Here is a 23744-nt window from a genome sequence, read left to right as displayed (position 1 = left end):
CTTTACGTACACGTCTTTGGAGTGCGCTCCGTTAACAACAAAACTATGAATATATGCACCAAACTGTGACGTCTCAACAGCTGTTTACGTTACGTCGCTGAGGTGGCATCACAAAAGACATCACACAAATTCGAAGACACTGCTAGGATCCTAATATACTAAAGAAAACATTCATGGAAGCTGTCTTTGTCGCTGGGGATAATTTCCAGTAGATGTCTTTCTTTTAACTGTGGTATTACACAACGGCGATTCTAATCTGTTTATACAACGGTAAAACAGTTGTATAGTGTTATCTATAGAGTTTTTTAAGTAATCTATAGACTGCGTAGTATAATTCACAAAACGGTGGTTGCTCTCATGCATTAACATCGCACACTGTCACTTTACCATTATTACTGAATCTTCGCCTTATTATGTAAACTATTTCCTTTTCGGCTACCATACTCTGTTTTCACTAAACATATGATTTGCAACTATGTTTCAAGTGCAGTATTACTCCCTAGACATAAGTACTGTTAAGTCTCTATTTCTGGCAACATTGAGTAAGTCGGGAATTACCTCTTACATGACCAGTACGATCACCCCATGTAATTCCCTGTTTCTAAAAAGGGATAAAGTGGGAGGAAGTGTTCGTTTCATGAATATGTAGGACATTACGCCAGTTACCACGATAGCTGATCTCATCGCGCTAATCAACTATGGGGGTTCCGACATGAAATAGAATATTCGAAAGTTCGACAGAGCTGCGCTATAATTGCTGTAAAGATATGAAGAACGCAATGATGCTCAGGGCACAAGTGAATTATCTAAAATATGTATAGTAATCAAGTTGCGGGCAAATATAGTTTATACGTACATTTTCCTTGGTCCCCTTCCGTAATCCGCATGAGAGCTCTCAGCGACATCAGGTCAACTCTGCCACACTATCCTTTATTAAAGGTTATCGTATTCAATGGTTTAATCTTCTGTATTCAGGCATTTTAATGCAACTGTCAGGGAGACACGACACGAATAGTTAAGCTTATCCTTGTTATAGGATTCAATTGTTTACACCCGTCATTCATTCTCAGAATCTTGCAAATTTTTGTGAGCGTTACTCACAAACGACGAGCTAACAAATATGTGTTCCGTTACAGAACACCATATATATCTTCAGTGTAGGTGCAACAACACATACCTAATGACATAACCAGGTTGTCGGTGGTTTCTATGAATTTTTTAGCACGCTTGTGTGAGTACGTCGTATAAAATGGACACATCGTATTTCCTCGCGCATCCTTGTAGAATCGGAGATTCTGCTCTACCTGTAATGCCTCGGCCATCGGAAGTTCAACCCTAAAGTAACATTTCTTCTTTTTCTTGGGACGAGACAAACTGTAACCCGTATTTGCTCTTCCTGGTGTGTTTCTGTGTGTGAAATTTTGTAATCCCTGCATACTTGGCGACTACGGTTCTCGTGGTAACGTTGATATGTTGGCTCAGGTACCTAACACCCTGACAGACAAATTAAAAGCAACACCTTTTAGTCCGGGAGTACAGTATGCAGTGTTACAGAGTATAGGAATAACTGTCGCATATGAGGTTTCTGAGTATCACAAACAGGAGCAAAGTAATACGGAAGAAGGAGCTTATCACTACATTTAAGAGAAGGTTTAGCACACTAAATAGAAGATGAAAAGCTTGACAGTTATTGTTTCTTGTAAATTTTTAAAGTTACGCTGTTAGAACTCAGCTTCCTATTCAAAACATTCTATTATAATTGTGTGAAAGGAGTGGGGTAGAACTCCTGTAGTACTGATTAGGCTGCCGTGCAGCTTAAGGAATATCATTTTGAGCCCAGACCTCTGTAACGAAGTCCAGTCGCCTAAGAACATTTATAAACATAGATATTTTTCGATAAATAAAAGACTATATGGTCATAGATCTACACGTATTTCGTCGACTTTCTCTAATATTTATGAAGAAGAAAAACTATATTAAATCTTAGAGCTGCGGTTTAAATATCTTTCCTTCTGTTGGTTACGTTTCCTCACAGTCCGCGTCACTATCTTTGGACAAGATACTACCTTTGCATGAAGTCTGTCAAGATATAAATCCAATAGGAAGTTGACTAATGTAATTGTCTAGATGTTTATAGTGCACATATACAGCGTTGGTAGTGGTTTCGGTAGTGGCAGCCGCGTTGTTTCTCAGCTTCGGAATTTGCTATCATTGTTAATATTGGTAACTGGCATGTTTGCAGTGATTATGAATGTTTTGTGTTCTTGCTGTTTACACTAAATACATTTAGCGAACTCATTCAGACGTGTGAGCTCATACTGCAGAATTATGCCCTTTAATTATAACCCTTCACGTTTCCGCAAACACTAGCAGCCACACACACACAAAACACACGCAACACGAACACAAACACACGCAGACACACAAACGCATGCATGTCACAAAATCACAAAGTAGATACAGACACAGAGTAAAGAATAGGATCGCCTCATTACAAAGTTTCATTAACTACGTGCTTTCTCTTTTAGCCTTGCCAGCGTCCGTGAAGCGACGTGTACGACATCTGTTGGCCGATGTTGCTACTAATTTGTGCCTCCACCTGCCTCCCCTCACCGATCAGAGATGGCGAGAGAACCTATATTGTGCTAGCGCATTTTATCTATTGCTCAGTAGTTGTGATTGTATGTAGTAGACAGTCCAGCTGCAGCGATGTATGTTGTTTTGTTTCACCGCCACCATCACGGTACACAGAAGCATGCATGTAGAGCTGAAATCCCTTCCAGTACTCGCTATGTAATGCCTTGTGAATCACACCGTGAACACACACACACAGTTAATGTACCCTCCACAGCAACCGTTTCCTTTTTTGTTCTTATTTTGTGCTCGATGACGCAACCCAACCCTCGTTTTAGACTTATAGCTCCTTGTTTGTGCTTCCTTTTTGTGTTTGTCACTGGTAGAAGAAGCGCAGTGTTTGTGAATGTCGGTGTGCTGGCTGTTGGAGCGGCAGGTGGAATCTAATCACTGTTTTATCTGTTCCAGGCGTAACCATTCTCCTTTCCCTTACGGTGTTCCATAACCTGGTAGCCGAGACGCTACCCCAGGTGTCCGATGCTATGCCTGTGTTAGGTATTGCCTACCTGGGACCAATGACTTATTTTAGTGTTGTTGCCTGCATCAAACAAGCCAGCCAACACCCTTCTTTGCCTTTTCGGTGTTATTACGTATGGACAAAGCTGCCTTCACAACGTCCTTAACGTTTCAGGGTTTATGAGCTGTGAGAGTAAAAATGAATTTTTTTAAAAGCATTTGGCTTCGCGAGAACGAAGACGTCAGACGGCAGTTTAAGATTTTACAAAGTGTTACAATGTTGTGAGAGCAGCCGCTGAACTTTATTTGGCTTTTGTCAAATATTCAGCAAGAATCCACATTTAAACGCTTCTACCTTGTTTGTCAAATATGTAAACCCATTTTTGCATGTGAAACTAAACGGTCTGTGTGTTTCTATTCTATAAATTCTTTGCATTTGTACTTTGCCCTTAACTATGCTCCTAAAACTGTTTTCTTAAACATGAGTATTAACGATGAAATTAACAGCTAAAGACTTTGGCAGCAGGGGTTGATCTTTCTAGCCTCCACGAATGTACTGTTGTTAGTAAAGGGTAAAGCGCATTTTACGAAAATGTGATTTAACGGCGAAATATACACAGACATTTGTAATGTCGATTAGGTTGAAAGTAACTTTAATAAAGCGTAGAAGCTGATATACAGTTTCATCCACCCATTCAAAACGCTCTCAAAATATGAGTCAACAGTTCGGGAATCTATCATTTCTTTAATGAATCTGGGCCTGATGCTCAGTCAGGATACTGTGAAAGCAACTTTGTCGTACATAATGTTATCCACAGATGCTCTTGTATAATATTTCAGTACAATGTTTGTGCGTATAAATGCCTGAAATCCTGAAGTTAATACTGAAACGAATGTAAGGCAATCCAGGAGTCGCTAGTATTAAACATTGAAATACTGTGAAATGTATACCATATATAACAAATATGTCTTTTCTTAAAGGTAGCCGCTTTGTCCATCAGGAATTGGAGTTCTGTGGCAAAGGGATACGTAATTTAGGAAATACAAAGAATAATTCTCAGCTTTGTTGAAAAGAAACGTCGATATTTGAACAACTTTTTTTTCGTTCCAGGGGTCACAATCCTCCTCTCTCTCTCTGTCTTTTCTCTCATGATCGCTGACGCTTTACCGCAGACGTCAGAAGCTATCCCCTTACTAGGTCAGCCCCTACTGCTCTTGGAATGAGACAAACTGTAACCCTTATTTGCTCTTCCTAGTGTGTTTCTGTGGTTGGAAGTATTGTAATCCCTGCTTACGTGGCGACTACGGATCTTGTGGTAACGTTGATATGTTGGCTCAGGTACCGAACACCCTGATTGACAAATTAAAGCCAATTTGAATAATACCTCATTACCGAGGGACCTTCGCGATACAGAGCTATCTGGGAAGGTATTTATCATTTTGCCCTCACATCCGTCATTACGGAAGTAAATATAACTGCTAGAGTTGTGACTGGCTGGTGAATGATAGTTGTCACATGCTGATAACTATTGGTAACAATGTGTATGATCTTCAGGGTTCAGTGTGTCCACAGAAATTATTAGATGAATACATATATATCGTGCTACACTGAAGACCGTGCGTAAGTTCAACCAGAACATATAATGGGGACCAAGACACTGGTGCCACTAACTTACAAGCGTACGACGTTAATGAACATAGCCAGTGTTAACTACGTTTCAAAACTAATGTAGCTGTTGTGTCGTCCGTCACTCCAACGGAAAACGGTCGCACACTAATTATGTCAACAAACACCAGCGTATCATTGTTGAGCAATAAAGACTGCTCTGTTGATTTACTTCTGTTAGAGATATGTTCCCTGAGTTTTTAATGAAATACGTAAGCTATAGCTAAAATACAGCACTATCATTCTAAAGCATTATTTCGATCGGTTAGCCCCATTCACTCGCATGAGTTCGGGCTACCGGCTCCACAAGGTCTGTACGTCACTAGAATACAGCTGATCCTGCACTGCCGAATGATAGTTGTGTACTATGTGGCTGCTATGCCTATGCATGACCCTAGTCCCTAAAGTGATAACAATTCTTTTCCATATTCATATATATGTTTTACCTCTGTATGATTGTACCTCCTTTTTGCTTAAATGGAATGTTGTGTTTAATATGTTTATTAAAGCACAAACTCTTACCCCGCTCCTGACCGGGCCCTTAAAAAACTGTCATTTACAGCCTGCAACAAAATTAAACTACAAAAAGATAAATTCAAACGCTTACCTGTATCCTGATTGTACAATCAGTTAACTAATTCTAATTATAATGTGTTTAATAGACGAATTGTTTTACAGATTGAAGGAGTTGGCGAATTTGAGCTACTTTGGTTACAGCTGCCATTTCAACTGTGTGTCCTTATTCTTTCCTGACCTTCCTGCTCCCCGCTTGGCCTCAAACAAAAAAACAAAAAAAAAAAAAAAACTAAATTATCAAGAGATAACGAAGCACAGTAACCGCATGAAAAAGACAAAAAAATGACGAACCCCTCTGCCTCCAAGTAACAAACGGATATATTATAAACTAAACTAAATGATTAACTTTAAGTAAGAAAACTTAAATATTAACTGGCTTAAATGTGGCATGACTAGAGTAAAACGCAAGACGCGGCGGCTCCTCTGGACGCGCCACAAGTAAAACAAGGTAAATCAAGCTGAGCATAAATATCTCTATCATTTCATATTAAATCGCTCGTAGTTAAATTTATCTTTTTAAACTAACTTCTTCAAGAATCGTTTATTTAAAATTTTCAGTTATTCACCCATTTCTCTGCGAAGGAGGCGTGGTATCAGTTGGTTACTGGGTGTCAAATGTGAGCTCACTCTAACACACTAAATCAAAGAAAGATTTATCATCTTTTTTTTTTCCTCAAATTTTTTTCTGTGAGGTAACTTTCACTGCTTACCACGCCTTTGCGAGGAAATTGGAGTCTTTCGGGCGATTCGTCGCAATTTATCCGGATCTGTTTAAAGTGCTTGAGCATGTGAACTTAAACCAGGACTCCAAGCTCTTCTTTCTCACTATTTTTGGTATACGTACAAAATGAATGTTGCTAGTACAGCTGTACGTTGTGTACACGCCACTGGAGACCACACATGTACACGTACACCTCTACTAGAACAAAATCACGACTTTTGTACGACATACATCCCAATAAAGTGCACCAATCTCATGGTATAACATTCAGTTCACTTTATCTATTTATTGACGTCTTACTGTATACTTACGTATTATCTATCCATGCATGGCTTTACGTATATGGCGAAATAAGCTGTAATAAATCGGAGGCTCTGGAAGCCTTCCATTATCGTTCAATAAAATTTTTCTATTAATGCGACTATGTTAGATAATTTCTGAAAGTAAAATGCACGTTATTCGAATAAAACATTTGAGAGAAGTGTGTAGGCATGACGTAAATGTACTGTCTTCTCCGAGTATATTTAAACTGCAGTCCTTAGTCTCTCAGTAGTTTGGCTTTTAAAACTAGTGTCTAATTAAACAGACAATCCTTGACATTCTACTATTATTTGGAGTCAAGAAATACCAGAACGTATAATAACAGGAATTCCCATTTTACAGGTACATATTTCAACTGTATCATGTTCATGGTGGCGTCTTCCGTAGTTTCGACGATACTCATTTTAAACTATCACCATAGGAATGCGGACACGCATGAGATGTCGCCGTGGGTAAGTTTTTCTGCGCAAAGACTTGAGAATGTAACATGATAGCTCTAAGATGTATTTTTTAAATATGATTTCAAACAACAATTCACAAATTTATCTCATATATGAACAATAATACGATTTTTTATGTCGTTAATGTGTGTTGTACACTTTCTCACGACAGCCAACTACCAACGTAGTGTTCTCGGATGTTTAAAAGTGAGAGATTGTTTTTCATAGATGAGAATAGTGTTAAAGATCTTATAAAGCTTGAATTCTAACTTTTGTATCACTCAACTTGTGAATATGTAGCGAGAACTTAATATCAACAGTTTTCAACGTGTTAAAACGTAGTTATCTCTTTCACATGTCCTTTACATGTATATATAAAACATTTGTTTCACATCTGGTGACGAAAGTAGTACATTAAAGTGTTTCACACAAAAATAGGAAATTATCTCTTTAGTATGACAATGAAAAATTCTTTGGTGAAATACGAGGAATGAGTAATAAATAAGTGACGGAGAACGCTCATTGTATTGATGACATGAGACACTGAGCAATAAGTAAATCCACAAACATGAAATTGAACGTAGCATCTAACTTTCTACTACAGAACTACATATTGGAGCTATATACACTCCTGGAAATTGAAATAAGAACACCGTGAATTCATTGTCCCAGGAAGGGGAAACTTTATTGACACATTCCTGGGGTCAGATACATCACATGATCACACTGACAGAACCACAGGCACATAGACACAGGCAACAGAGCATGCACAATGTCGGCACTAGTACAGTGTATATCCACTTTTCGCAGCAATGCAGGCTGCTATTCTCCCATGGAGACGATCGTAGAGATGCTGGATGTAGTCCTGTGGAACGGCTTGCCATGCCATTTCCACCTGGCGCCTCAGTTGGACCAGCGTTCGTGCTGGACGTGCAGTCCGCGTGAGACGACGCTTCATCCAGTCCCAAACATGCTCAATGGGGGACAGATCCGGAGATCTTGCTGGCCAGGGTAGTTGACTTACACCTTCTAGAGCACGTTGGGTGGCACGGGATACATGCGGACGTGCATTGTCCTGTTGGAACAGCAAGTTCCCTTGCCGGTCTAGGAATGGTAGAACGATGGGTTCGATGACGGTTTGGATGTACCGTGCACTATTCAGTGTCCCCTCGACGATCACCAGTGGTGTACGGCCAGTGTAGGAGATCGCTCCCCACACCATGATGCCGGGTGTTGGCCCTGTGTGCCTCGGTCGTATGCAGTCCTGATTGTGGCGCTCACCTGCACGGCGCCAAACACGCATACGACCATCATTGGCACCAAGGCAGAAGTGACTCTCATCGCTGAAGACGACACGTCTCCATTCGTCCCTCCATTCACGCCTGTCGCGACACCACTGGAGGCGGGCTGCACGATGTTGGGGGCGTGAACGGAAGACGGCCTAACGGTGTGCGGGACCGTAGCCCAGCTTCATGGAGACGGTTGCGAATGGTCCTCGCCGATACCCCAGGAGCAACAGTGTCCCTAATTTGCTGGGAAGTGGCGGTGCGGTCCCCTACGGCACTGCGTAGGATCCTACGGTCTTGGCGTGCATCCGTGCGTCGCTGCGGTCCGGTCCCAGGTCGACGGGCACGTGCACCTTCCGCCGACCACTGGCGACAACATCGATGTACTGTGGAGACCTCACGCCCCACGTGTTGAGCAATTCGGCGGTACGTCCACCCGGCCTCCCGCATGCCCACTATACGCCCTCGCTCAAAGTCCGTCAACTGCACATACGGTTCACGTCCACGCTGTCGCGGCATGCTACCAGTGTTAAAGACTGCGATGGAGCTCCGTATGCCACGGCAAACTGGCTGACACTGACGGCGGCGGTGCACAAATGCTGCGCAGCTAGCGCCATTCGACGGCCAACACCGCGGTTCCTGGTGTGTCCGCTGTGCCGTGCGTGTGATCATTGCTTGTACAGCCCTCTCGCAGTGTCCGGAGCAAGTATGGTGGGTCTGACACACCGGTGTCAATGTGTTCTTTTTTCCATTTCCAGGAGTGTACATTACTGGAACTGCAGCCTCTCTCTCTCTCTCTGAGCCTGGCTCGTTCAGGAGGTAAAATAAGTGCTACATCTTACGCAACTCATCCTGTATAGACAATGAAATTTTCATTCTGCAGCAGAGTGGGCGCTGAAAAGAAACTTCCTGGCAGATTAAAACAGCGTGCCGGGCCAAGACTCGAACTCGGAACCTCTGCCTTTCGCGGGCAAGTGCTCTACCGCATAAGCTATCCAAAAACGACTCACGACGCGTCCTCACAGCTTAACTTCCCCCAGTGCCTCGTCTCCTGTCTTCCAGGCTTCTGCAAGCTCTCCTGCGAGCTGGCAAGGTTCCGGAGTTCGATATATATATATATATATATATATATATATATATATATATATATATATATATATATATATATATATATACTGCGACACTTGTAAGACTGGCAAGGTTCCGGAGTTCGATATATATATATATATATAGGGTGAGTCACCTAATGTTATCGCTGGATATATTTCGTAAACCACATCAAATACTGACGAACCGATTCCACAGACCGAACGTGAGGAGAAGGGCTAGTGTAATTTGTTAATACAAACCATACAAAAATGCACGGAAGTATGTTTTTTAACACAAACCTACGTTTTTTTAAATGGAACCACGTTAGTTTTGTTAGCACATCTGAACATGTAAACAAATACGTAATCAGTGCCGTTTGTTGCATTGTAAAATGTTAATTACATCCGGAGATATTGTAACCTAAAGTTGACGCTGAGTACCACTCCTCCGCTGTTCGATCGTGTGTATCGGAGAGCACCGAATTACGTAGGGATCCAAAGGGAACGGTGATGGACCTTAGGTACAGAAGAGACTGGAACAGCAAATTACGTCCACTTGCTAACACCTTTTTATTGGTTCTTTTTCACTGACGCACATGTACATTACCATGAGGGATGAGGTACACGTACACACGTGGTGTCCGTTTTCAATTACGGAGTGGAATAGAGTGTGTCCCGACATGTCAGGCCAATAGATGTTCAATGTGGTGGCCATCATTTGCTGCACACAACTGCAATCTCTGGCATAATGAATGTCCAACACGCCGCAGTACATCTGGTGTAATGTCGCCGCAAGCTGCCACAATACGTTGTTTCATATCCTCTGGGGTTGTAGGCACATCACGGTACACATTCTCCTTTAACGTACCCCACAGAAAGAAGTCCAGAGGTGTAAGATCAGGAGAACGGGCTGGCCAATTTATGCGTCCTCCACGTCCTATGAAACGCCCGTCGAACATCCTGTCAAGGGTCAGCCTAGTGTTAATTGCGGAATGTGCAGGTGCACCATCATGCTGATACCACATACGTCGACGCGTTTCCAGTGGGACATTTTCGAGCAATGTTGGCAGATCATTCTGTAGAAACGCGATGTATGTTGCAGTGCTCTCCGATACACACGATCGAACAGCGGAGGAGTGGTACTCAAGCGTCAACTTTAGGTTACAATATCTCCGGATGTAATTAACATTTTACAATGCTACAAACGGCACTGATTACGTATTTGGTTCAAATGGTTCAAATGGCTCTGAGCACTATGGGACTTTTTAACATCTGTGGTCATCAGTCCCCTAGAACTTAGAACCACTTAAACCTAACTAACCTAAGGACATCACACACATCCATGCCCGAGGCAGGATTCGAACCTGCGATCGTAGCAGTCGCGCGGTTCCGGACTGAGCGCCTAGAACCGCGAGACCACCGCGGCCGGCTTACGTATTTGTTTATATGTTCAGATGTGCTAACAAAACCAACGGGGTTCCATTTAAAAAACCGTAGGTTTGTGTTAAAAAACATACTTCCGTGCATTTTTGTATGGTTTGTATTAAACAATTACACTAGCCCCTCTCCTCACGTTCGGTCTGTGGAATCGGTTCGTCAGTATTTGATGTGGTATACGAAATATATCCAGCGGTAACGTTAGGTGACTAACCTATATATATGAAACTTTCTGGCAGATTAAAACTGCATGGCAGACCGAGACTAGAACTCAGGATCCTTGGCAGTCTTGCAAGTATTACAGGAGAGCGTCTGTGAGGTCTGGATGGTAGGAGACGAGGCACTGGCGGAAGTTAAGCTGTGAGGACGCGTCGTGAGTCGTTTTCCACCAGTTCAGGCGTTAGAGCACTCGCCCGCGAAAGGCAGAGATCCCGCGTTCGAACCTCTCTCCGGCATGTGGTTTTAATTTACCAGGAAGTTTCATTTCAGCGCCCACTCCGCTGCAAAGTGAAAATTTCATTTTCTATATAGGTGAGTCGCTTAAGATGTAGCACTTATTTTATTTCGTGAACGAGCTAGGTACAAGATACCGAAACGAAGTTACCGGAGAATGATGATACGAAGAAGGGCAGTTAATTTTGTTGTACGTTTGCTCTTTTTATCAACAGGGATATTGAAGCAGCTATAGATTTTTTTAAATGGAACATTATACTTTTTACCAGCATTTGAAAGCTCTGGAAATGACGAGTAGAATGATATCATTTCTGTTAATGTTGGCCCTGAAACTTTTCGCAAAAATATCCTAGAAATGTGCTAAAATTGAGAGCAAAGCCGCCGCTATCACCTTTTACTGTTCGAACATCGCCAAGTGGGCTCCCTTGCAGCAGTCTGTTCAATTAAACATGAGCATGTACACACATTTAAAATAATTTCCCTAAGCGTATTCTGGTGCTTTAGAAGTTAGTATGTAGTTCCATTTACAAAAAAATCGTAATTGACCGAATGTCCACGTCATATAGAGGGCCGAAAAGAAATACATTTTACAAAGATGGACGTAATGTCTTTGGGAAAAATGCGCCATCACTTCTTGAAACACATTTGTTATTGTTCGTCTTGATTGGATTGATTTTTTAAAACAATATTTTAAATATTTTTATAAATTTAAGTGTTATTTATATTTTAAATACATTTTAACAGTATTTTAAGAAATTAATGCAATCAAGATCGACAACAAGAAATCTGTTTTAAATAAACTCTGTGCTTATTGCATAAGCCAAACTTCTTCCTGCATATAAAGAGAGAGGCCCCACTTCGCACTGTTAGAACTGAAATAGCTGATTCTGACCCAGTTAGCATTCAATTTTAATATATTTCTAGAACACTTTCATGAAAAGTGCCCCTGCCATCAGCAACAAGCACCATATCGCTATACTAGTCTTTTAAAGAGCCTGCGAAAGCCGTTAATAAAAAGTATCTCGTTCCAGTTAAGAATACAATACTTGCTTCAGTACCTCGTTTGCTGTAACATTTAAAAGTATTAACTATGAAACAAAATTGTGTGGCCCTCTGCATAGTGTCAATGTTGGAAATCTAGTTTAGATAATTTGAAACATTCGCGAAATAAGAGTTGGGTTACGAAGGAATGTGCGTATGTGTGTGTGTGTGTGTGTGTGTGTGTGTGTGTTTGTGTGTGTGGTGTACGTGCGCGAGCACTCAGTGGGTAGAGGAGTTCTAACGTTGAAATACAATGTTCATGTTCTTATTTAAAAGCTTGTACACTGTTGAAACACTTCAGCCATGATATGAGTGGTTGTCTATTTTGAGTCCACATCATGTACTTGTTGGATCATTTAAGATTTTAGTAATTTATAACGTTCAGGTCGTTGTTTACGTCAGAATAGACAGTCGTTTTTGCAACATAGTCATCCACATTTTCACATAATAGCTAATGGCAATGCTTCAGAGCATATTATCGATTTACGTTACAATAAATCTGATACTGTAACAAACCTTACGCTACAATAAGAATATGGGAGAACAGAAAGGTGAAAGACGAAAGAAAAGGGTAAAAGAAAGATATGGATGACAACCCGTCTAAAGTTCAAGCAACGAACAATGTGGAATTTTATCGAATGATGTAAAGTGGCGGAATGAGATACGAGTAGTATTTGTTAAATAGTTAAGACAGTAATTCGGAGCTGAGAGTGGAAAAATATTTATACTTTGCTAGTATTTAGAAAAACAATCTCTTTTCTGTAATATACCAAAAATTTACTATATACAATTTACTCATGTAATTTTCTGTACCAGTATACTTTTAATTAAGAGTATTTTAGGGTAGATGATGTCTTATCAGATACAGGAATATAAAGAAATGAACTTCAAACGTATTTGTTACCATTTATGTTTTGAATGACACAGAGAACAAAGAATTCGAAAGAAATGCGTAGTTCTTCTCCAACCGTCTCTTGTGGACAGCTTATAGAATACGAACATTAATACATCGTAATGAGGTCTAGCGTTCTGCGTATTTTAGAATCCGCTCGGTCCAAGGCGTCTTGTCACGGTCCGTGCGGCTCCCTGCGCCGGGGTTCGAGTCCATCCTCGGGCATGGATGTGTGTTTTATCAGCGTAAGTTAGTTTAATTTAGATTAAGTAGTGCGTAAGCTTAGGGACCGATGACCTCAGCAATGTGGTTCCATAAGACCTTAAAACAAATTTCCAAATTTCCAAAATTTAGATCTGTATTGGGTTCACTTCAAAGCAGATAATATTCGTAGAGCGATTCCTTCTTTGTGACAGTAGAGACAGAGTTCACATCAACCGTTATAGACTTACGTGAGGGCGCTAGTTATAATGATTACAGTGGTTTTATGACATTCTTCCGTAATGCCCCATGCCTAATTTACGGGCAGTATGAAGTAGCAGTAAAATCGTCTACCAGTTCTGCCAAATGCTATTGCGCGATAGGCCTGACACACAGCAACAGCCATGGTAGGCTCTCAGTAACTGTCACCACCATAAAAAAAGGAAAGCTCTTGCATTTGTTGTGCGTGTAATCGTAAGTAATCACACACACGCTGATTCAAGACTCGCGCAATCATGGTTAAATTGCATAAAATTGCACTGATGTATGTCATTAATTTAAGTGGGTTACTACCGTCTTTTGCGACTGTGTTAAAAATCTTATTAAGACCAAACGCGTTTCACTTTAAAGCACCTTCAGTGCTCACTGTAACAATATGCCTTTTCTAATAATTTTGTTTGCTAGGATCATGCACAGTTCTCGTGTCTGAATTTACTACTATAAACAGTATTACATTAGTATCGTTACTCAAGGTTTTATTATTTCTTGTGTCATTCTTGACGTTTTTTTGCACATACTGTGAACAACACTAAAGTGTGTAGTGAAAATCCACTGCCATCTCGCCATTTCGCGTACTATGTTTTAATACTGTGGGCTGCAATCGTCTTTTGTTTTATGTTAGTGGTAGTAATCGTAGAACGGCTGGTGCCATATTTCCATGCTCTTTCATGTTCTTTATACCTTAAATCAAATATTCTGCTGGTCTGCCCTAAGTATAGAGCATCACAACAATTACATTGGAGTTGATAAATGTCAGATTTTTTATATGTCTCAGTGTCATGTTAGTTATTTGGACATTTTTGTAGTGCGTTATTTCTTTGGTGCGCTGTTTTATTCCTTGTTTCTCTAGGACGTTCCCTGTTCCGTGTGTCAGTTTGTTTTCATATGTGCATTTGTACCTCTTTCCTGAGGCGTCTCTGTGTTGTGTCATTGTTGTGGAGTGCTTCTGTTGTTGGTGTCTGCGCGTGTTTCTAGTGGGTGTTGTGTGTCTGTGGATTTGTGTGGAGTCTTTTTTTGCTCCTATGATTTTCCGGATTTTTGTATTCAATTTTTAACTTGAAATTCTTGGTATTGCTTATTTTTCGCTCTCTGAATTATTATATCCAACACCATTTTACAATTGTGTTTACATAGTGGCACTCTGTTTAGTCTCTGGAAATTATATCTGAGAGCTGTTTGTTTTTGGGATTCATGTAGCATTGTATCTGTTGTGGTGTTTTTACTGTAAATTCTGAATGAGTGTTGGTTTTGTCTTGCATATACCTAGGGAGATTATTTGACCTGCTCTTACTTTCTCGAAAGTGCACTTCACGTTTTCTTGTATTGTGTTTATGTCACTGCGTAGTTGTTCCGTCCCATTTATTGATTTTTTCTAACATTATTGTATATACTATTTTCCTGATCTTATTTTCTAGAATGTTCTGTCTTCTGTTCTGTCCATAAAGATATTTCCTAACTTTCCTGAAATGGGGGATCCCACTCATAACCTTTCATCTTGTAAGAAGAATGTTTTATTGTATTCAAAGAAATTTTGGTCGGTAAAGAGATGTAGGAGTGTACTTATCTCTGTTTTGTGTAACTTTTTTAACCGGTAGTAAGTATTTAGGTCGTGTTCTACTATCTTGATTGTTTTTCTGACTGCAATTGAGAGTACACGTTGTCTACGTCAAATGAGACAATATAACTGTTCCTGAAATATATAAGCCTTTCCGCTACGGTCGCAGGTGCAAATCCTGCCTCGGGCATGGATGTGTGTGATGTCCTTAGGTTAGTTAGGTTTAAGTAGTTCTAAGTTCCAGGGGACTGATGACCTCAGATGTTAAGTCCCATAGTGCTCAGAGCCATTTGAACCATATAAAAGCCTTTTATGTTGTTTATTAGTTCTTGTGTGCTTTTCGCCCTTACGTCGTTTTGTTTTTTATGCTGTTGTGTGAGTACCTCTAACATATGTCGGGTGAGGGTGTATGCATGCGGGTGCTTTTCTGTAATGTACCATCAGTACCGCAGGAGCATTTACTTTGTGAGTTTTGGCTAGATCTGGAGTTTTGGAGCACTAGGTTACATACATCTCATATGAGCTTTTTTTCTGTCATCACGTGTGTGTTCATTTGATGTAGAAAACGTGCGCTCCACAATCCCAGTCAAAGGAACAATCAGTTAGCAAAGAACTTATAAAAGAAACAAACACATTCCTGCATTTCATTTCTGACCAAAACTACTTTTAATTCAATAACGAATTGTTCTTGCAAGAAGAAGGATTACCTGTTGGAGATAAGCATATTCCCACCGCTCGTTACCGACCAAAACTACTTTTAATTCAATAAAGAATTCTTCTTACAAGAAGAGGTTTGCCAGTGGGATCCCCCATTTCACGATAGCGACGAATATAGTTATGGAGGTACATCGATGATATCATCATCTTGGTAGACGAATCAGAAAATAGGATAGAACAACTACCTACAAACATAAACACAAAAACATCAAGTTTGCTTTAGAGAAAGAACAAGCAGGCTGAAAAAGCTTCCTAGATGTAGCCACTACAAAGAAGAATAACCAACAATTACCCAGGATTTACAGGAAAAATACAACAGACACATCATCTGACCACCCTCAGTCCCAAAACAAGCAGCTCTCAGGTGTACGCGCCTCCGACTGTACCACTTGACAAACACAACCATAACAAAGAGCTAGACGTAATAAATCGGATAGCAAAAAATAACGGATACCAGGAATCTCAGATTACAAAATTGAACAGGGAAAATCCAGAAAAACGTAAAAGAAACACTACACAATTCCAGAGACGTACAACAACCACGAGATTCATACCAACAACACCAGCACCACACAACAAAGAAACTCAGCAGACAAGGTGGTACACACTCAAATACATAAACAGACTGACACACGACATGAGGAAATCCACAAGAAATAAGGAGTAAAAATAGCATACCAAAGCATTAACTCAATATAGAAGTGTCTGAAGAAGGAAGATGGCCCAGACGTATACAAATAATTTGGCATTTACCAACTCCAGTGTAACAGTTGTGACGTTACATACTTAGGGCAGACCGACAGAACATTTGAAATAATGTACAAAGAACATGCAAGAACATCGAAACGTCGCAGAAGCCGTCAAATTTTTGCAGAACGCCAACGACACGAAAATAATCACACTAACACAATAGAAACACACATGAAAATAGTCAGATTCAACAAAAAATATCTCCTACCCTATAAAAGAACTTCCAAATTGAACCAGCAATAATACACTCTTAGACACAAACAACGACACACCACGAAGATGTTACCCCAATAGCACGAAAATCGGTAGATGTGACGATTTGTTCAAGAGAAAGAGCTTCACGAAATGAGCAAGTGAATAACACACTTATGAAAGCAGGAATTCGGACTGGAAGTGAATAATACAGTTATCGGATGTACCGTTGAGACCTATCGTGCCAATTTCTGTCCAATTGGCGCATATCGTATGAAATTCTATCCAAACGCCATTTTAAACTGTCAGAATGCCGATCTGCTCGTAGGGCCCTACCCACAATGCTCCGAACGTCCTCAATTGCGGAGAGATCCGGCAACCATGCTGGCCTAGGTAGGCTTTGGCAAGGACGAATACAAACAGAGAATCTCGATGTGTGCGCGTGCGGGCATCACCTTGCTGAAATGTATACCCAGAATGGCTTTCCATGAAGAGCGACAAAACGGGGTGCAGAATATCGTCGACGTACCACTTTCTGAAAGGCATGCCATCCAAGGCACCCTTATAACTCAGCGGAGCTTCGAAAATGTTCTGTGTTTCGTTTTGTTGAACTCATGATAAGCCTTCCTGGGCTTACATTTCAGCAAGATAATGCCCGATCGCATATAGCGAGAGTTTCTATCGCTTGTCTTCTAGCTTGCCAAATCCTACCTTGGCCATTAAGGTCGCCAGATTTCTCCCCAACTGAGAATGTTAGGAGTATTATGGGGAAGGCCCTCCAATCGCCTCGGGATTTTGACGATCTAACGCGTCAGTTAGACAAAATTTGGCACAACTTCCCTCAGGAGGACTCTATAAATCTATGCCAAGCTGAATATTGCTTGCATAAGGGCCATAGGTGGATCAATGCGCTACCGACTTGTTCAGTAGGTGAAGCGCTTTTTCCTTAACAAATAATCCAATCTCCTGAAACTATACTGATTTGTTTCTCTGTAAATGTACATCACATCTACCGATAACCGTCCCATTCGGATAATTCCTTCGTAATGAGTCGTTTTTTTCGTCTTAGGTTGTAGAAAGGAAATCCATAATAAGGAAAGACAGACATATTAAACGACCAAACAAACAGTAGCAACCAAACGTTTTTTAAACTGATAACACACGGTGAATAAATAAACACCAGCTAGATACCATACAGATAGTATCACATAAACTAGGCACAAACCAATCCTAGATCATCCAGCACTGAACGATAGTAAACAATAATTTATACACACAGAAGTTCAACACAAACAAACTGTCTGTCTCTGTCTCTCTTTCTCTCTCTCTCTCTCACACACACACACAAGCAGGGATGCATCATGCCCTTAAAATAATTATATATATTCGCAGGCGGCCCACACACAGACACACACACACACACACACACACAGACACACACACACAAGCAGGGATGCATCATGCCCTTAAAATAATTATATATATTCGCAGGCGGCCCACACACAGACACACACACACACACACACACACACACACACACACACGCACGCACGCACGCACACGCACAGCATTAGCAAACGCTCCGGATATGGTCAAGGCAAACCGCAATGTCAAAACAAAGTACACGAAATGAGGAGATGGCTGTGGACCTTTACAACTCACAGCCAGGCGGGGTAGCCGTGCGGTCAGAGGCGCCTTGCCACGTTTTGCGCGATTCCCCCCGTCGGAGGTTCGAGTCCTCTCTCGGGCATGGCTGTGTGTGTGTTGTCCTTAACGTAAGTTTGTTTAAGTTAGATTAAGTAGTGTGTAAGCCTGCGGACCGATGACCTCTGTAATTTGGTCCCGTAGGACCTTATCACAGATTTCCAAAGTTCCAAATCACTAACATGAATATATTTGGTGTTAGTGAAAGTGCTGCGTGCGACAACAGAACGTGAACGTGAACGAACTTAGAAACAAAAAAATTGTGCGTAACGCACAAACTTAATCTATGTAGTTACAGTGACCTCTGAAGATGCCTTACAATAGAGCGAAATGCGTTTAATATTGATAAGCCTTTTATTCCAGTCAAGAAAGAGCTATGCAACTTGTATAAATGTGACTGTGGAGAAAAGGGGCCATAAAAAAAGAAAACAACATATGTATCTTATTAACTGAAAGCAGTACATTTTATGGGATAATATAGTCGCTTATATGAGAGGGACTCAAACCTTGTGATTCTTTCACGGAGATCCTTATTTTACGTGAGAAGTCTACATATAATCTGAGACTTTCAATTTACAGTCTGTTTCGTGTGGGAGACTAGATTATAACAACCCACATGCATGTGGTACAACAACATCTTGTTCTAAGTCTGCTTGCTATCTTTTGATTATTTTAAAAATCGTTGTTCAATTCGATTTACGAGAGCGGGGTAGTGTTGCTACTAAGAGTACATACGGAATAAAATAACAAACTCCACGTAAATTTGGATCAAGTTTATGACGAAACAAACTGTTTTAAAATATATCTACAAATGAAACTACATCTTTAACCGTGGCTCCTCTAAGTCTGTAGATTAAGATCTCTTCTCTTACTACTCGCAGTCAGTGTATGGGAAGAATTATTTCTCATGCGCCTTTTTGTTAACTATTAGTAGTCGAAATTTTATCTTCACAATCTGTACTCAATGAATACGCAGAGAACTGAGGAATATTAATACTTTCTGCAGGTTATTAGGATTTTCCAAATAAGTTTTTGCGCTATAAATAATGTTTTTCTTCGAGCGTCTGGCAGATAAGGTTTTTCAACGTTTCCCACTTACCTGTTGCTAGTCAAAAAAAGCTGGCAACAATATTCGAACTGTCCTCTTCATCCGCTCGATACCATCTGCCAAGGGACCTGATATACAGCCACCACGCGACTATTATGTCGGTATAGGTCCTCTTAGTGCTTAATGAACATTTTCTCTTGCAGTATTCTGGTGTTTGTCTTGTAGGGTTTTAATATGTTCTAACTTTCGCAAACAGACTATAGTACCAGTCAATCGAAGACACTTACCTGTTTCATCTAACACTTAGTTTATGGGGTACCTCCACTTCGTTTAGTTACATATTTGTACTAGATATCTCTTGTATGACATACCTGAATCTAGTTGTGATTCAGTAATCGTCTGGTCAAGAATAATGCTTATTTGCGGTTAGTGAACTACCGAAGTTGTATGATTTACAGTAGGAGATAATTGCTTGTCTGTGCGAAAGGCTAATATTTTTTTCAGGATCTAACGGTACATTGCTACATTTTTTTTATTGGCTAGCACTTCTTCATAGATAACAGTGCTATCTGTAGAAGGTCTGAGACTGCAACTATTACTCTCAGCTATATTACTAATATGTAACATAAACGATGGGCCTGTTACACTTACCTGTGGTAGATCAGATATTAACTCTGTGTCTGTGCGTGGATATTTAAATATTCTGCTACAGTCAGAGCTAAGTTCTTCCGCTTTTTTAAAAAATAGGTAGGGTTGATCTGTACACTTTTATAGGGTCTGAAAACAGTTCTCTTCTCAAACAGAGCATTTAACTTGGAATTTCTGTCAGACTCATGGACCTTTCCGATGTTTAGTGATTTCAACTGATAACTTTATCGAAGATATCATCTTAAGTATGGTAGTTGATTTTTGGCAACGTCCATTGGTTTTTTGTTGTCAACGAACATTGAACTGCTATTCACTTTGCTGATATCTGTTTGAATCCCTGTTCTGTTGAGTGTAGGGAATAATTTTCGTGGCACTGACAACCCAAACACATGACCACAATATCTATAGATCTAAAAGAGGCCCATTCTTAATATTTTTCTACAGTAGCTTTTGAAGGCATTCTGTATTGATTTTCGTTAGCCAAGAGCGTTTCAATTGAGTTCTATCTGCAGAGCTGGGCTTTGACGTATACCCATTGTGCGGTTCTTAAAAAGATTTCTGATAATGTATATAACAAGGTGTGCCTCTATGGATTTTAATTTTTCTCTTAAGAACATATTCTCCAGAACCTTATCCATCATACGTTTGTAACTGAGAGACTGTTCCTTTATTTATTTATTTATTGTTCGAAATGAATAATTCTATATTTGTCAGAGATTTGTATTCACTTTCTCCTAAATCATTTTACGAGCATGCAGATATTTCTACCTATTTTGGTAGTGCTTTGTACCTATTGGGTCCATTGTGGTTTCATCTATTTAGTGATTCCTGATTCTAGCCTGTATGTGCAAATCCTTAAAGAGGCCAAACCTGTTTGCAGTCAACAAGCCTTATGTACATACATGATATATAGGGATGCAAATCATCTGCTCTGTGTACTTAACAGAGAAATCTAATATATTAACTTTGCATCACCTACGAAATTTTCCCAGCGATTGTGGATTGATCAAAATCCCCTAAATATTATAGGAGAGGTATTTAGTAGTGAATAAAGATTTTCTCATGCATTTGAAGCTGTTTCTTATGTGAGTATAATGGATAGTAGAAGAAGCCAACTGGAACAGTTATCATTTCGATAGTTGTTCTTACCCATATCATGTATGCCGGCTTCATATCACAGCTGTGTTAAATAATCTTGTTTTGGTAAACAATCAAGTGCCAGCCCTTTTTTTTGTGAGCAGTCATGTTTGATTTGAAAATATTTCTGTTGCCAGTTTCTACATTTAACCAAAACAAAGTGATTGGTGAGTTACAGACTTTTCCAAAACTGCTACAAATTGTAAATTTTTTTTTAAATTGTTCAACAATCTTTACCCACAAAATTATTCTTCGTTATAAAGAGTATCGTGTTATAAAGTAATGAATCCACATTTTGGCCACTTTTGTTTGTGTCCCACTACAGGGTTTGCAATATTGAGTGTTGTACGCCACTTACAAGCTATGTGGGCCAAAACGCTGGTTCATTGTCTAAAGCTTGAATTGTAATACGACCAGAAGAATTTGATCGAAAATAATTCAGGCTGCAATAGCCCACGAGTTTGCTCCTACAGTTTATCGCCAACATCTTAGTATTGTGATCTCTTGAGAACATTTCCTTAGGTCTGATGTGATGATCGTGAACGCAACTGCAGCAACACTTATCCCGGTCGTGTCACTAGTCGCCTATAAGAAAAGAAACCTTGCGTGCTTTCCATACACAGACAACTATAATGGTGCTCCTCGGCAGTTAAATACATCTTTCAAACATTTAAAGAACCCTGCAGCTTTCAACCCTATGGCATTAATCTAGAAATCCACAACGTAAGTCATCACAAGAATACCGAAGTTTCTATATTATGCCTTTCAAATGAATTAAAATCGAAGGTCAATAGTAAATTCGAGGAAAAGTTTTGCACAATATGATCTGTGTCTAAACACCATAAGCAAATTACTGTTGTCTCCCCACTTTCCGATGCTGTACGAAATAACACTGGTTCAAATCTTTCCTGGCTATTTTATCTTTGAGCTGGTCGCTTTTTGTTACATTAACCACAGTTATTTAAAACGGAATTGAATTCGTATGACAAATCACCAATGTCATTTGACCTTTTGAAAGGTCAAGACCTCTTATTTTTGTTTTAATATTTATGTCAATGTATATGCACATTTAATTATAATAAATAGTGCGGAAACGGAAATGAATCAATTCCTGAAGGGATTGTTGTGCAAAGTAGGATAACTGAAATACACAAAATTCTTTGGATTCTTTTGATTTACATAAATACTTCAGTTACCAGAGCTGTATTTCGTAGTAATATTATCCACGAGGAAAGAATAAAATTTAGGCAGTTTACCAGCATGTTTACACAAACTGAAAGTACAAATTTGTCTCACCAGTTTTTCGCAGATCTCATTATGAATCCCACTGAGGAACTCGTTTACTGATTTGCTGTCAGCTGTCTACAAATGTCTTCCCATTTTCATATCATATCGTTTACAACGCCAGTTATCGAACTCTATTGCAACATGTTTGGCTTTTTTCGTCATATTCACATACATAGCTCCATTAAACAAGTAAATTTGTATCTTTTGTATGTGATAAATCTCCCGAAATGGTCACATCCAGTGTCTGATTGGGTATAGAGCTTATAAATAAAGCTTTTGTAAGTAAGTGAGCTTTTATAAACATTGATTAGGCGAATCTGTAGGGCAGATCCCTTTCTTTGTTGCCTTTTGCCTGCACAACTTACCTTTCCTAATTACCGCAAATTTTATCAGTACTGTTATTTTTGACACATTCCCAGAATTTATTCCGTGGAAACGTTGGTATTTTGCCGATATTTCTATGTGTGTCAGTCACAGAAATTGTGATAAGATGTAATTTATCATTCTCTGTGAGTAATCATTCTCAGTTAGGACTACTGTTGTTTGCAATTCATTCAGTTTCACTTTATGTGTCACTATCATCTTTCAAATGTAACTGTAAGCAGAAACACACGACTAACAGCGATTCACAGAAAAAGGAGATTAATGTCTTTTATTCTAGTTTCTTGTATATATGCATTAGCTGAGTACCCAGCGTTTCACTGTATGCATTTATTCCACCTTCTGTCAGTCTTCTCCTTCTTCCCTTTCTGCTCAGCTCCTCACCTTCCTCTATCTGTTCACCTGCTCTTCCCATCTCTGTCCATTTGCTACTTTTCCATCTGTCCATCTCCTCCTCTCACTCTAAGTCCATCTTCTCCTCCTCGTCTCCTTGCCTCCACTCTCTCTGTCCAATTTCTACTCCCCCCCATCACTGTCCATCTCGCCCTTTTCCTTTCTCTGTCCATCTTCTTCTCTCTCCTCTCTCTGCACATCTCCTCCCCTTTCCCTGTCCATTTCCTCCCCACTTCTCACTGTCCATCTCCTCCTGCACCTTCTCTCTGTCCATCTCCTCCTCCCTTGTCTCTGTTCATCTCCTCCTTCTTCCTTCCTCTGTTCATCTCCTCTCCCCCTCTCAATCCATCAACTCCTCCCCCTCTAAGTCATTCTCCTCCCCCTGTTATTGTCCTCCTCCTATGCCCATTAATGGTGCATCTCCTTTTCCTTGTCGCTTTC

General features: G+C 40.1%; 1 protein-coding gene across 1 annotated transcript in view; it reads left to right on the top strand.

Annotated features, from left to right (window-relative positions):
• Positions 1-23744, top strand: part of LOC126263381 (neuronal acetylcholine receptor subunit alpha-7) — a 327371-nt gene that overhangs the window by 105514 nt on the left and 198113 nt on the right. Inside the window, exon 9 of the mRNA XM_049960473.1 lies at positions 6717-6826. Within this exon, the coding sequence (XP_049816430.1) occupies positions 6717-6826 (110 nt within the window). The remainder of the gene's footprint in view (positions 1-6716; positions 6827-23744) is intronic.

This window comes from Schistocerca nitens, chromosome 6 (genome assembly GCF_023898315.1).
Source record: "Schistocerca nitens isolate TAMUIC-IGC-003100 chromosome 6, iqSchNite1.1, whole genome shotgun sequence".
In the NCBI taxonomy this organism is placed as follows: Eukaryota; Metazoa; Arthropoda; class Insecta; order Orthoptera; family Acrididae; genus Schistocerca; species Schistocerca nitens.
The sequence above is the reverse complement of the archived record's forward strand: the minus strand, read 5'-3'. Positions and strand labels throughout refer to the sequence as shown.